Here is a 12,882-nt window from a genome sequence, read left to right on the forward strand (position 1 = left end):
CCAAATCCCAGAAGACTGCTTTCTTCAAGAGGAAATTAGTTTTAGAGAAAGAGTTTGTCACTTCGTTTTATTTAGAACTGCAGCACTCGAGACGTGCGCAATAGGTGAGCAATTAGAAATAGCTGCAAGAAAACCCATTGCCTATAATGGGATATAAGTTTCGCTTTGAAACTGTACCCTTTACAAGAAATTTCACATGGTGAGAGCTTCAAATTTTGACCGCTGTATAAGCGCTAGGCTCTGGGAACGCAGGAGTTCACTTCGACGAGAATTCTGATTGCGACCATAATCGAACGCACTGATCTGTTTCCGGTTAGAAGCTCTTCATTATGTCGAAAAGAGGTGAGGAAATTTTTCTGTATTAACAAATCTGAAATTATCCAACCTGTTGTCATCACTGCATACAAATCCTCCATTTTATGATAATGTATACAAGCGGATTTTTCGTTTAAATTGTCAATCGGTTTGTTATGTAAGTGCGGATATGTACACGTTTCATTTGCTTGTAAGAGTGATGTTTGGTTTGAGTTTGTTTATTGTTAAATTTTAGGACGTGGTGGCTCCGCAGGAGCCAAGTTTAGAATATCATTGGGTTTACCAGTTGGAGCCGTTATCAACTGTGCAGATAACACTGGTAAGTTGAACTATACTGGAAGAATGCCAGTATGTTGAATTACGGACCTGCTGTTGAGATTTAGGTTATAGCGTAAAGTTTTGTAAGTAATTGTGCACTTATGGAAGAAACTTGCTACAATCTGTTGTATAAGTTTGCAGTAATTATTTCAATCCGTGTAAAGTTTTTCTGAAAGCATTTGTATAATATTAGAAGACTGCTTTCTCTGGAGAACAGAAAACCACTAACGCAATCAGAGGGCTGTTGCATGTTCCTACAGGTCTGTGCTAAAGCTGGAGAGATTGCAAGAACTGGTAGGACATCATTTTTCAGTCTGAAGGTTTTAATATTTAAAGATTTTGTTGGATACTTGTGAGTTTAAACATAAAGTGCTGAAATGGAGAAAGTAAGGTGTGAGAGTGTATGAAGCATTCGTAAAGGGCTTAGTCACATTGGTATTTTTAGTTAACTTTTCGTGTTTCAGGCGCCAAGAACTTGTATGTGATTGCTGTGCAGGGAGTAAAGGGTCGCCTGAACCGATTGCCAGCAGCAGGATCTGGTGACATGATCGTGGCTACTGTGAAAAAGGGCAAGCCTGAGCTCAGAAAGAAGGGTAAAGTACATGCAGCTGCTCATATATATACAAGACTCAAATTGACTCGAGTGAGACCATATACTCCTTTCCTTCAAGTCAGTCTGGTATTATATTTCATACATTGTTATTTCAGTTGGTATTGTATATTGTTAGCCTGTGTGTAGGACACCAGATGAACTACTGTTTTCCATACCATAGTAGATTTAGAAATAAGACACAAATGTACTGATGCATGTGTTTGGATCACATACATAGTGTGTCCAGGTTCTGTTAGGACTGTGTTCATTAAAAATACAAGACGTGAACTATTTTCAAAATTCCACTCTTTTTATTGAAAACAGTCTCCTTCTGAATCGATACATAGCTGGAATTGATTGAAAAGTTTTTGAAAGTAGGCACTGTACTCCTTTTGTAAAATCACATTTAAAACTGCAGTAGGTTCCCTTTGGATGTCCTGCATGGTGTCGTGACAGTCTCCTTTCATCGACAACTTAACTTTTGGGAACAACCAGAAATGTGCTTAAGCCAAATCTGCTGAATACGGAGGATGATCAAGGACTGTGATCCCTTTTCTGGCCAAGAAATCACACAAGATCTTTGATTTGTGGGGTGGGGCATCGTCATGGAGGAGCAACCAGGAACCTTGCTCTTGATATTGAGGTTGAATTTGAGGAATTCTCACCCACAAACGACTGAGGAGCCCGAGATGATAATCAGAATTCACTGTTTGACCTTCTGGCAGAAATTCCTTGTGGATGATTCCTTTGGAATCGAAGACAACAGCAGTGTCTTTACTCGACTCTTTTGCGTGCGCGCTTTCTTTGGTTTCAGCTTCTTTGGGCTCAACCACACTGCACTCTGCCGCTTTGTGGGAGGCTCATATTGAAAACGCCATGTCTCGTCACCAGTAACAATCGATTTTGTAAATTTTGTATCACTTTGGGCCGACCATAACGTGTCTTTGCAGTGTTCCACCCTGGCATGTTTCTCATCACCTGACAGCACATGCGGTACAAACCGCACACAGACCTTCTGTTTGCCCAAATCCTCGGTCGAAATTTGATGCACAGTGCTTTTTGGTATTCCCAAAAGCTCGATGAGTCTTGCAGAAACACATCTGTCTGATGCAAGAATTTCGGTCAATTTTTTCACATTTTCTTCAGCGTGACTTGTTCTCGTCTTTGATGCATGTGGAGCGTCTTCAGTGTCCTCCCTGCCATCACAAAATACAGCATACCTTGAAAAATGTTCAAGCAACTCAGACAGTCACTTCTGTACACACTTTTCATCATTTCCTACGCTTCTCTGGCTGTTTTGCCTAACTTACACAAAATTTGATGTTGGCTGTCTGTTCAACCTCCATTTTCCAGCGAGCGTCAGAACAGTACTGTTACATTCAAGGTCAGCACACGATGCAGCGATGCTTGCACTTGGAAATTATAGGAAACTACAGCTGAAACTTCAAGAATCTTAATGCCACAATTCGCCAACAGATCCTGAACACACTGTGTATATGCTAAAATTAGAAAATTCAGCTGTAGCACTGCCTTGAACGCATAATCCCATGCAAGTACTGTACATAAATTCAGAGTCTACGTTCATTATCCTTTGAAAGGTTTGTGACAGTGGTCTGTTAATTGTAAAATTATGTTGGGTGTTGTCCAGTGTCTTAGTTTAAAATTATGTTTTGGGAGCTGGATTTGCTTCTGTTTTAGAATTGTGAAGGGTGTTATTCATTTGGGTCCCTTGGGCCCTTTAGAGCTAGTCTCTATCACTAGGCAGCAAAGGAAATTCTAGGCAATGTGTATGTTCTGATAAAAAAAGTAAAGCGAAGACCCATATTGTTGTGAGATGTTGAGGGTCCCACATTATCTAGATAGACAATCGGCTCAAAGATGGCAGTAAGGTTGTCAGCCTTACATGCCAGCCATGCTTTACTCCCCAGGAAAATTATTTCATTCCTGGTACTCATTTCTGTTAGAGGCTGAGTCGACCCCAGGGCCATAGTGCGGCTGGAAGGATTAGGTCAATTGAAAAAATCCAATGACCTTGTCAGGACTTGAACCCATGACCTTCCATCTTTTAGCATAGTGCCTCAACCAACTACGCTACTGCATGCCCCGTACATTCTGATATTCATCATATATCAAGCATGAGAGCAGGAAATTGTATGCATGTCACATGTGAAGATGTAATATCCTGTTAAATGTCCATGTTTTACTAATAAATCCATGATGAGTTTTAAGCACTGTTTGAGTTCTGCATGGGAGCACGTTGAAGATGGGTTACAACTTGGTTTCAAGCTTTGAATCCAGCCGATTTCCAGCACTTCAAACCAGCCTGCATATTATACATTCAGAGTTGTGTGACTTTTATGCCCCTGAGACTTACTCTTGCTATCATATCAGTTTTATGATGATTTTTCATTGAAAAACATTCATTTATCAGACATTAGCCAAACAAGATTAATGTTTTATATACAGTAAAACTTGGTTATAGCAACATCGGTTTCTGCGACACCTTGTCTATTGCGTCAAATATTCAATGGTACGAACTAATTCCTCATAAAGCAACTGTTTTTATACCTTGCTTAGTACGACATGCACAAATGCATCAACCTCGTATGTAACGTCATTTTCATTCCTGAATTTCTCTGATATGGACATTGAACGTAATTTAGAAAGTGTGTATTGGGCAAGTAACAGGAAACAGATGAAGATAACTGATTACTGTACTCGTATCTAGGTACAGTAAGGCACAACAATTGATGTAATCTACTGTAATTTGGTGAGTAGGCCTACCTTTAATATACAGTATTAGTGCGGTGTGTATTGTCAGTGAAAAGCGCTGTAATATGTCTTTGATATTACACATTTGGGCAATTCCACGTTAATGTTACGTTAGTCTGTACTTAACTACGTATTTCACTAAAAAATGCAACATTTTAACTCGGTTTTTGGTAGATTTTTACGTGACTAACATAAGGCTACTGTGGAAGTGCCCATTTCGGTTACAACGACATTCGTTTATAACGACACTATTTTTAGGTCCCTTTGATGACGTTATAACCAAGTTCTACTGTATATATAAACATGAATACTTACCTTTTTGTGAGGATTGTTTTCTCTTGAAACCATTTTCAGTTATGCCTGCAGTAGTAATCAGGCAGCGAAAACCATTCCGCAGGAAGGATGGTGTTTTCATCTACTTTGAGGATAATGCAGGTGTTATTGTAAACAACAAAGGGGAGATGAAAGGTGAGAAGAAACAAGATTTCAAGAAGTGAACAAATATTTTTTTTCCATTGATCTTAATTCATGACCTGAAGACATAAGCATAGAATCTGTTGGCACATAGAGAAAAATACCAGTAATGTGAGCATTGTACTCTAATTTGAATGTATCATTGGGTGTAGATTAAGGCCTGAATTAAAGATAGGAAACTATCATTTCCTGGCACTTGTATGATCAGTAATTTTGTAATTCTTTTGCAGGTAGCGCCATTACAGGCCCAGTTGCTAAGGAGTGTGCTGATCTGTGGCCAAGGATTGCTTCAAATGCAAGCAGTATTGCTTGACTACCCATCCTGTATTCAAAGTTTCCTGTATAAAGAGTTTGTCTCATAATAAGTGTGGTTTATTTAATATCACCTGCCCTTGGAAATCCCATGTCCAACAGTGGTAGTAATTAGTACAGTAAACCCTTGTTTAACATTGTAATTATGCACACTTGAAAAGGTTTTGTTTGTTAGTCTGTTTCTGCTCTTCAGACACTGAGAGAGCCTTGAATGAGTTACACATAGCATCGTGTGACTTGAAACCTGTTCCTTTCAAATCAGCAGCAGCCACCCACCAAGGTTTGGTGCATATACATGAACACAGATGAAAAGCATGATGGAAACAAGTACAGCATTGAACATAGTCTAGTATCATAGTTGCTCTAGGCAGGACCATGTAAAGGGGCATTTTATTTCAGTGTTATCTTGAAGGGCTTAACCAATCATCACATGTATGTCATCTGAATAATGCAGTGCATAACCGTTAATGCAAGCTATATAGTGTTTGAGCTCACACATTTTACAATTATTTGCCATAACAAATTGCTCTTTGTCATATATGGAGTTTTTACTGCATTTGATTTCATCGGAGATTTTTTTTTTGTCATATATTCCATTTAGTTATAGGTGAGATGATTCTCATCCACATGGATGGTTGGTTGTTAAGTTGGTCCCTAGTCACCGCACCGCATGTTCTCAGGTTGCAGATGGAGGGTAGCTGCGAATATATTGAATAAGTAGTTGTGGACGGCCAATAATGGGTGGTCCTCCAGCTTGGGGGTTGGGCATGAGGCGAAGAACTCCTCACTGTAAAAAATAAGCTTGTTACGAAAGATCACAAGAAGTCTCAGACCTGGACACATTCCTTGGATAAACGACCTAAGCAAAAGAAAGTAGATTCAAGTTCAGTTTCATGGGAGTACAGGAAGTCTGATGGGACAGTGCTACCAAACCAGCAGGCAAATATACATTTTTCTGTGGAAAGGAATGAGAATCGTGAATTAGGTACAGTTTTTAGAGAATCGTATAAACAGTTATAAGGCTAGAGTTTGTTGGTGGTTGGATGTTTTAATAATAAGAGGTCACTGGTGTGATATCATTCTGAATATTCATGCCCCAGCAGAATAAACTGATGATACAAAAGACAGGTTCTGTGAAGAAGTCGAACATGTATTCGATAAATTCCCTAAATACCACATGAAAATTTCAGCGTCAGAATAGGAAACACATTTTATAACCAATGACTGGGAATGAGGGTTTGGACGAAATTAGTAATTATAATGGAGTTAGGCCATATCCAAAAATCCTGTTAAAATATGATTTTCCCACATCATAACATGTATAAATTTATTTGGACATATCCTAATGGAAAGACATACAACCAGAGTGACCATATTTTGATAGATAGGAGATGGCATTCAAGTATACTTGATGTCCGATTATTCAGGGTAGCAGACTGTGATATCATTATCTGATGGTGGCAAAAGTTATGGAGAGACTGGCAGTGAGTTTGTATGGAGAGGTTCAGTCTCAAGAAATTAAATGAGGTAGAGGGTGAAGAGCAGTATCATGTTGAACTCTCAAATAGGTTTGCAGCTTTGGAAAACTTAAAAAACACTGAGGTCGATATTAATAGAACTTGGGAAACTACTAGAGAATATGAAAATTTCTGTCAGAGAGTCTAGATAATAGCGACTTTAAGCATAATCCATGGTTCAATGAAGGATGCTCAAAATTATTAGACCAAAGGAAACACACCAGATTGTGGTTACAGGAACCAAGCGATATAAATGGGGATAATCTGAAAAATATAACACATGAAATCAGCAGGCATTTCAGGAATAAAGAGAGGGAATATGTGAAAGAAAAAATTTATGAGCTTGCAATGAACTGAACAAGAACATTAAGGGACCTTTATAGAGGAATAAATGACTTTAAGAGGGGTTGCCAACCTAGCAGTAACTTAGTAAAGGAATGGTGATTGCTTGCAGATTCCCACAATATTTTGAATAGGCAGAAGAACTCTTACTCTCAGTTATTGAATGTACATAGGGTCAGTGATGTTAGGCAGATAGATGAGCCGTTAGTACCTTAAGTTTATTGATACTGCAAATTTAAAAAGGAATAAATCGCCAGATAGCGATCAAACTCTGGCAGAACTGATTCAAGCAGGAGGTGAAATATTACATTCTGCAATCCATACACTAATTCTGTTTGAAATAAGGAAGAATTTCCCGATCAGTGGAAGGAGTCTTATAATTATACCAGTTCACAAGGTGATAAAACTGTAGTAATTATCAGGGGATGATATCACTGCCATCACCACATACAGAATTTTATCCAGTATTCTCTCAAGGTTAACTCCATATATAGCTAAAACTATTGTGGCTCATCAGTGTGGGTTTTGACATAAGAGATCAACTACTGATCAGATATTTTACATTCGTCAGATTAAGTAAATGTATCCCTGTAACAGGCCATGGAGGCCGATAGGGTTGTGAGATGTTGAGGTTCCCACATTTTCTAGACCAAGGGTCTTCAAACTACGGCTCGCGGGCCACATCCGGCCCGTGATGTGATTTTATCCAGCCCGCGAAAGAATTGTGCAGAAATGCGCCAATTGAACTAATTTTCCAATGAGTACTGGTAAATGTGATTCCGAGCTTATTGACCTGACATGTTATACTGCAGTTCGATGGCTTAGCTGTGGAAAGGTTCTTTCAGCTCAGGAATGAAATTGATATATTTGAGAAAAACCATCACGAACCACTTTTATCAGATACCAAGTGGCTTTGGAAATTAGCATTTTTGCTACTCTGGTGAACCATATGAACCATTTGAATTTAAAGTCGCAGGGTGAAAATAACTTAGTCTGTGATTTATTTGCACTTATCAAGGCATTCAGAGCAAAGTTGATACTTTTGGAAAGGCAAGTGATAATTTGTAACTTTGTTCATATGCAATACTGTGCAGAGTTGCATAAAAAGGGTGAAGCAGAATTTCCTTCCTCGTTTGCAAATTTAGTCATTTTAGATTTGAAAGAACAATTTCGGAAGTGATTTGCCGATTTGGATTCCAGTGCTCGGGAAATCAGTCAAAATCTGTTTGACTGTGATGCTGCAGATGTCAAATTCAAATGGAGATCATTGAACTTCAGGAAAATTATCATATTAAAGACAAATACAAGGAAGGAAATTTGATCGAATTTTATAAATTTCTGAACTCTGAGCAATTTCCAAATTTAAAGAAATTTGCTTGTAAATTTATCTCCATTTTTGGGACGACATATCTTTATGAACAAACTTTTTCCCAGATGAAGTACATAAAGCTGAAATACAGGGCAAATTTATCCGATGAACATTTAAAGTCGCTACTTGTGATTAGCGTTTCAAAATTTGAACCTCAATTTAATAAGATTTTAAGAATGCTGTAACGCCGTGGTGCAGGGGGGCGTTGAGGTACCCCTCCTTGCCACCACAGCTTACGCTATAAGGAGTTAACACAATAATCCTGGCTTACCCTCAGCTAGGATACTCCTGTTTCTGGGCTTCCTTCCTTACTTAAAGCTGCCACCATCTATTATATCGTACGAAGGTTGGTGAAAATACTAAGGGCCGATAGCGCGGTAGTCGAGCGTTCTCTGTTGGCTGGCCCTTTCATCCTTGTCACCTCTTATTATTATTGGAGTAGAGCGGGCGTGTCAGGTCTGACCCGCCTCTACCTATCGTCTGTCATCTCTATGGTGGGAACTACCCCCTGACATATTGTCATAGCTCCCTTATCTGTCATCGCATTCGGCTGCTGCTGCCTTTCGTTTTGGTAGGATCCTCGGGATCGGTCGTGGAAAGATGATTATGGAGGGGTGAATCACAATCCCGGTACATCCTACTCTAACTACCCTGTCTATTTACACTCTTCTTTACATTATTTACAATATTAACAAGACCGACCTACAGTCGGGTCTGCATAGTGTCTTTACTTCACGCTACGCTTCATGTTCTCCCCTAAAATAATCTGCCCGTAAAGTTATACATATTAGAAGCCCACATACCATGTTTATCAGAAAAATAATTAGTCGTAACTACAACGCAAATGTGCGAAGTCTACACACTACCAGTAATCTTAACACATACCCCATAACACAGACATATTGCCGGACTATCTTCCTAGGCAATTACTTGTTACATAATTATTCTCCCCTAAGGGTTCGCCGGGCACACTGGAGTTTGCTTTCAATATTTTCCACACACTTTTATCAACAAGTAAACGTGACTTACTTGAAAATAAGAGACGCGGGCCAACTTCCAGCGCTCGTAAGGCCCATCTTGACTAGAGCCTCCGGCTGACAACTGAATATTATGTTTGAGATCAGATTCCAAGTCTCCTAAATTCAGTAATTTATATCTTTAACTTGCTGAATCGGCTGTTGACGAAAGAGGGAGGTTAACTCCTCTTTTTGTTCTCAATTCCCAAAGTTATATTCTAATTGGCTATTCCCTGTGGTTGGGGGTGGGCCCAAGGTGTCTCATCGCTGCGTATCTAATAATATTACCATACTCCAGTGGCCCCATTAGCAGAGCTTCTTACTTATGTGATTACGCATAAATGCTGATCATCAACATTCTTTACCTTGTTGCCTGTCCAGGTGTAGACATACTAATGTAATGGCTGTAAAACACTTTTCGCAAGTCTCGGAACATTTAAGCAATGTCTTTTGATTTTCAGTCTTGAATTTGGAACCACAACAAATGCAAAAAGAGTTCCATCATTCACATTGTTTTATTATAATGTGTGATGAAAATATGAGCATTTGCTGCTACTGTCATTAATATACGATAATTTATTCTCATGTACTTTGTATTTAGTTTATGAAATTCTGTGCTTTCAATAATACTCATATACCTAGAGTTATTAATTTCTCATTTTATCTAGCCCATTGAAAGTGCTGAATTACCTAATGTGGCCCACGGTTCGAAAAGTCTGGAGACCCGTTCTAGACAATCGGCTCATAGATGGCGGTAAGGTTGTCAGTCCTACGCACTGGCCGCCCTTTACTCCCAAGAATATTCCTGGTACTCATTTCTGTTAGAGGGTGAGTTGACCCCAGGGCCATAGTGTGGCTGGAAGGATTAGGTAAATTGAAAAAATCCAATGACCTCATCAGGACTTGAAACCACGACCTTCCAGCTTGTAGCATAATGCCTCAACCAACTACGCTACTGCGTGCCCCTGCATTCATCAATACTGGAGAAAAAATAGGGGTAACCATGAAACTAGTTAGGCTGATTAAAATGTGTTTAAATGAAATGCACAATAAAGTCTATAGTTAAACATCTGTCTGATAATTTTCCTATCCAGAATGGTATACAACAAAATGCTTTATTGCCACTGCTTTCCAACTTTGCTTTAGAATATGCCATTAGAAAGTCCAGGAAAACCAGGTGGGATTGAAATTAAATGGGACACATAAGGTGTTTGTCTATGCTGATGTGAATCTACTGGGTGATAATATAGATACCATAAAGAAAACAACACAAACTTTAATTGGCATTAGTAAGGCGGTTTGTCTAGAGGTAAACACCGAGAAATCTAAGTACAGTGGAAATTTGCTTAACGAGCATAATTCGTTCCAGAATTTTACTCGGAACGAAACAATTTTTCCCATATAAATTAATGTAAAATATGATAATGCATTCCATGCCGAAAAAATACTGAAAAAATTTTATGTATAACGTTTATTAAAAAAAATTGTATATACATTGTTAAGGAGCGTGAATCATCTTCATCTTTTCTTCTATGCAGAATGAACCAACCTGGAATGCGAATTTGATTTGCAGAAAACAAAAAAATCGAAATAATTAGTTTATTATTTATAATACATATCTAATTATTTTTTACTAGAAAGCTGTGTAGAGACATTTGTTTTTGCCGACACTTCAAAATTTGGTGAAAATGCGACACAGCATTATCCATAAATAAATTTGTAGCGTGCATAGCCACTGCCTTATTAGGGTGATGCTTCTCAATGTACAATGCAACAGTTTCCCATGCTTTCAGCATTTCTCTTATTGCGCCAGAAGATTGTTGCTTTGCTGTTACCTCCTCCTCCTCCTCCTCCTCCTCTGACAAAATCTCCTCCACAACTTCTTGCTGTGAAACAAAATGCAACTCCAAATCGTACAAATCGTTGATATAGACCGATTGTATGTGTGTGCTAGATCAGCCACGCTCACACCTCGTTCTCGCTTTTCAATGATTTTACGTTTCATTTCTACAGTTATTTTTATTCTCTTATGACTGTCTTTTTGCGGCTTTTTCTTCAGGGACATTTTTGCAAGGGTTATTAAACTTTGCACAAAAAAAACACAAATAATATGTCTGAACACAAGTTTGGAAAAATGTATGATCACAAGCGACACTAAGATGCTAGTGGAACGAGTGCTAAACACAGACTGATGTAGCAAGCGCACAATCTGGGACTTCCCCTCTCGTCACTCGTTATGGGAGTCATTTTTTACAATTTATTTTGCTCATTATGAGAGGTGCTCGTTAAGCGAGGTTCCACTGTATATGTTGCTGTCTCATCACCAAAATGCAGGGCAAAATGTGGCACAGGTCATTGGGAATGACTAACAAATCAGAACCTGATTCAGGAGGTAATTAAGAGACTGAATTCAGGTAATGCTACCATTCAGTCCAGAACCCTGTCTTCTCGACTGCTTTCTAAAAACATAAAAATCAGAATATACAAAACTGATTTTGCCTATGGTTCTGAAACTTGTGGTCTCTGACATTAAGGGAGGAACACAGACTGAGTGTTTGAGAACAGGGTGTTGAGGAAAATATTTGGACTGACTGGAGGTTGGAGAAGACTATATAATGAAAAACCTGATAACTTGTACTCTTCTCCAACTATAATTAGGATGAAGTCAAGGAGAATGGGATTGGCAGGGCATGTAGAACGAATTTGGGATATAGGATATTGCTGGGAAAGCCACAAGGAAAGAGATCACTAGGAAGACCAAGACGCAGGTGAGTGGACAGCATTAAAATGGATCTTAAATAGGATGGATTGGATTGATCTGGCTCAGGATATGGACCATTGGAGGGCTCTTGTGAAGATGGTAATGAACCTTCTGGTTCCATAAAATCCTGGGAAGTTCTTGGGTAGCTGCACAATTGGTGGCTTCTCAAGAAGGGCTCAGCTCTATGATTGAGTGATGTTAAGTTTGTTTTGTGAGGATTCTGATGTTGAATCTCATTTTTGATCAATACTGCAAAAGTCAAAATTCTGTTTTTCTTTTGGTGTGCTCTCCTTTTTTGTTTAATAGGTTTGTGGGAGTAGGGAACAGGTTAATGTTGCACATATCTTCTGTGGGATTGTTTTCATTGCAAAAAGCTGGCATTTGTTCTATTATTATATATATAATTTCTGGCAATTCATGCATAACCTGTTAACCCGTTGCCATGGTTCGACGTGTATGTTTCGTCAGGGATTTAAATCGTCTGGGGGGGTTCGACGTGTATGTTTCGTCCAGCTGCACACCTACGTTGTAACGCCCATAATAATTGATGGTTTTGCTGTAGATTGTTAGATTTTTCGCTGGCCTGTTGTCAGTAGAACAGAGTATAAATAAGACACGACTTTATCTGCGCCAAGTCATCGTTACATATGCCTGTTTTGCAGCAAAGTTCCTGTTGCTCTTGGGAGAGGTTTCTCCGTTCTCCTGTCATGAAAGGCCTGTTTTGTTTCTTATGAACTTATAAACAACAGAGACGTGATATGTGCTCGTGTTTATAATATCATATTGCCCTGAGCTGGCGACACAAACACACTCAATTGGAATTCTTAGAAGAGGGATGTCCAAAACTTTATTGTTGCACATCGATTGATTTCGCACAGTATATAGCACCCAGTTCTTAGAAAAACGTCACGAATTAAGGCAGAACACTGTGGTCACCCCCTGAGACGATACGGATGTGTGTGGGGGAGGGAAAGAACTCATTCCTTCATGTATTATCGCTCCAGTTGACGCCATTTTATCGTACTGACCTTCGTGGTCGTTTCGAGGGATGACCATAAATATTTTTTTGAGCCAGCTAAGCTCTGCTTTCGTTC

At 39.0% G+C, this 12,882-nt stretch overlaps 1 protein-coding gene across 1 annotated transcript; it reads left to right on the plus strand.

The window, feature by feature from the left end:
- The first annotated feature begins 234 nt into the window (after positions 1-234).
- LOC111870402 (60S ribosomal protein L23) lies at positions 235-4,836 on the plus strand. The gene is made up of 5 exons (XM_023862657.2): positions 235-342; positions 551-634; positions 1,098-1,226; positions 4,352-4,465; positions 4,702-4,836. Exons 1-5 carry the CDS (start codon positions 330-332, stop codon positions 4,782-4,784), a joined length of 423 nt encoding a protein of 140 aa, XP_023718425.1. The 5' UTR covers positions 235-329; the 3' UTR covers positions 4,785-4,836.
- Positions 4,837-12,882: the final 8,046 nt, after the last annotated feature.

This window comes from Cryptotermes secundus, unplaced genomic scaffold, assembly GCF_002891405.2.
Source record: "Cryptotermes secundus unplaced genomic scaffold, Csec_1.0 scaffold1114, whole genome shotgun sequence".
NCBI classification, from domain to species: Eukaryota; Metazoa; Arthropoda; class Insecta; order Blattodea; family Kalotermitidae; genus Cryptotermes; species Cryptotermes secundus.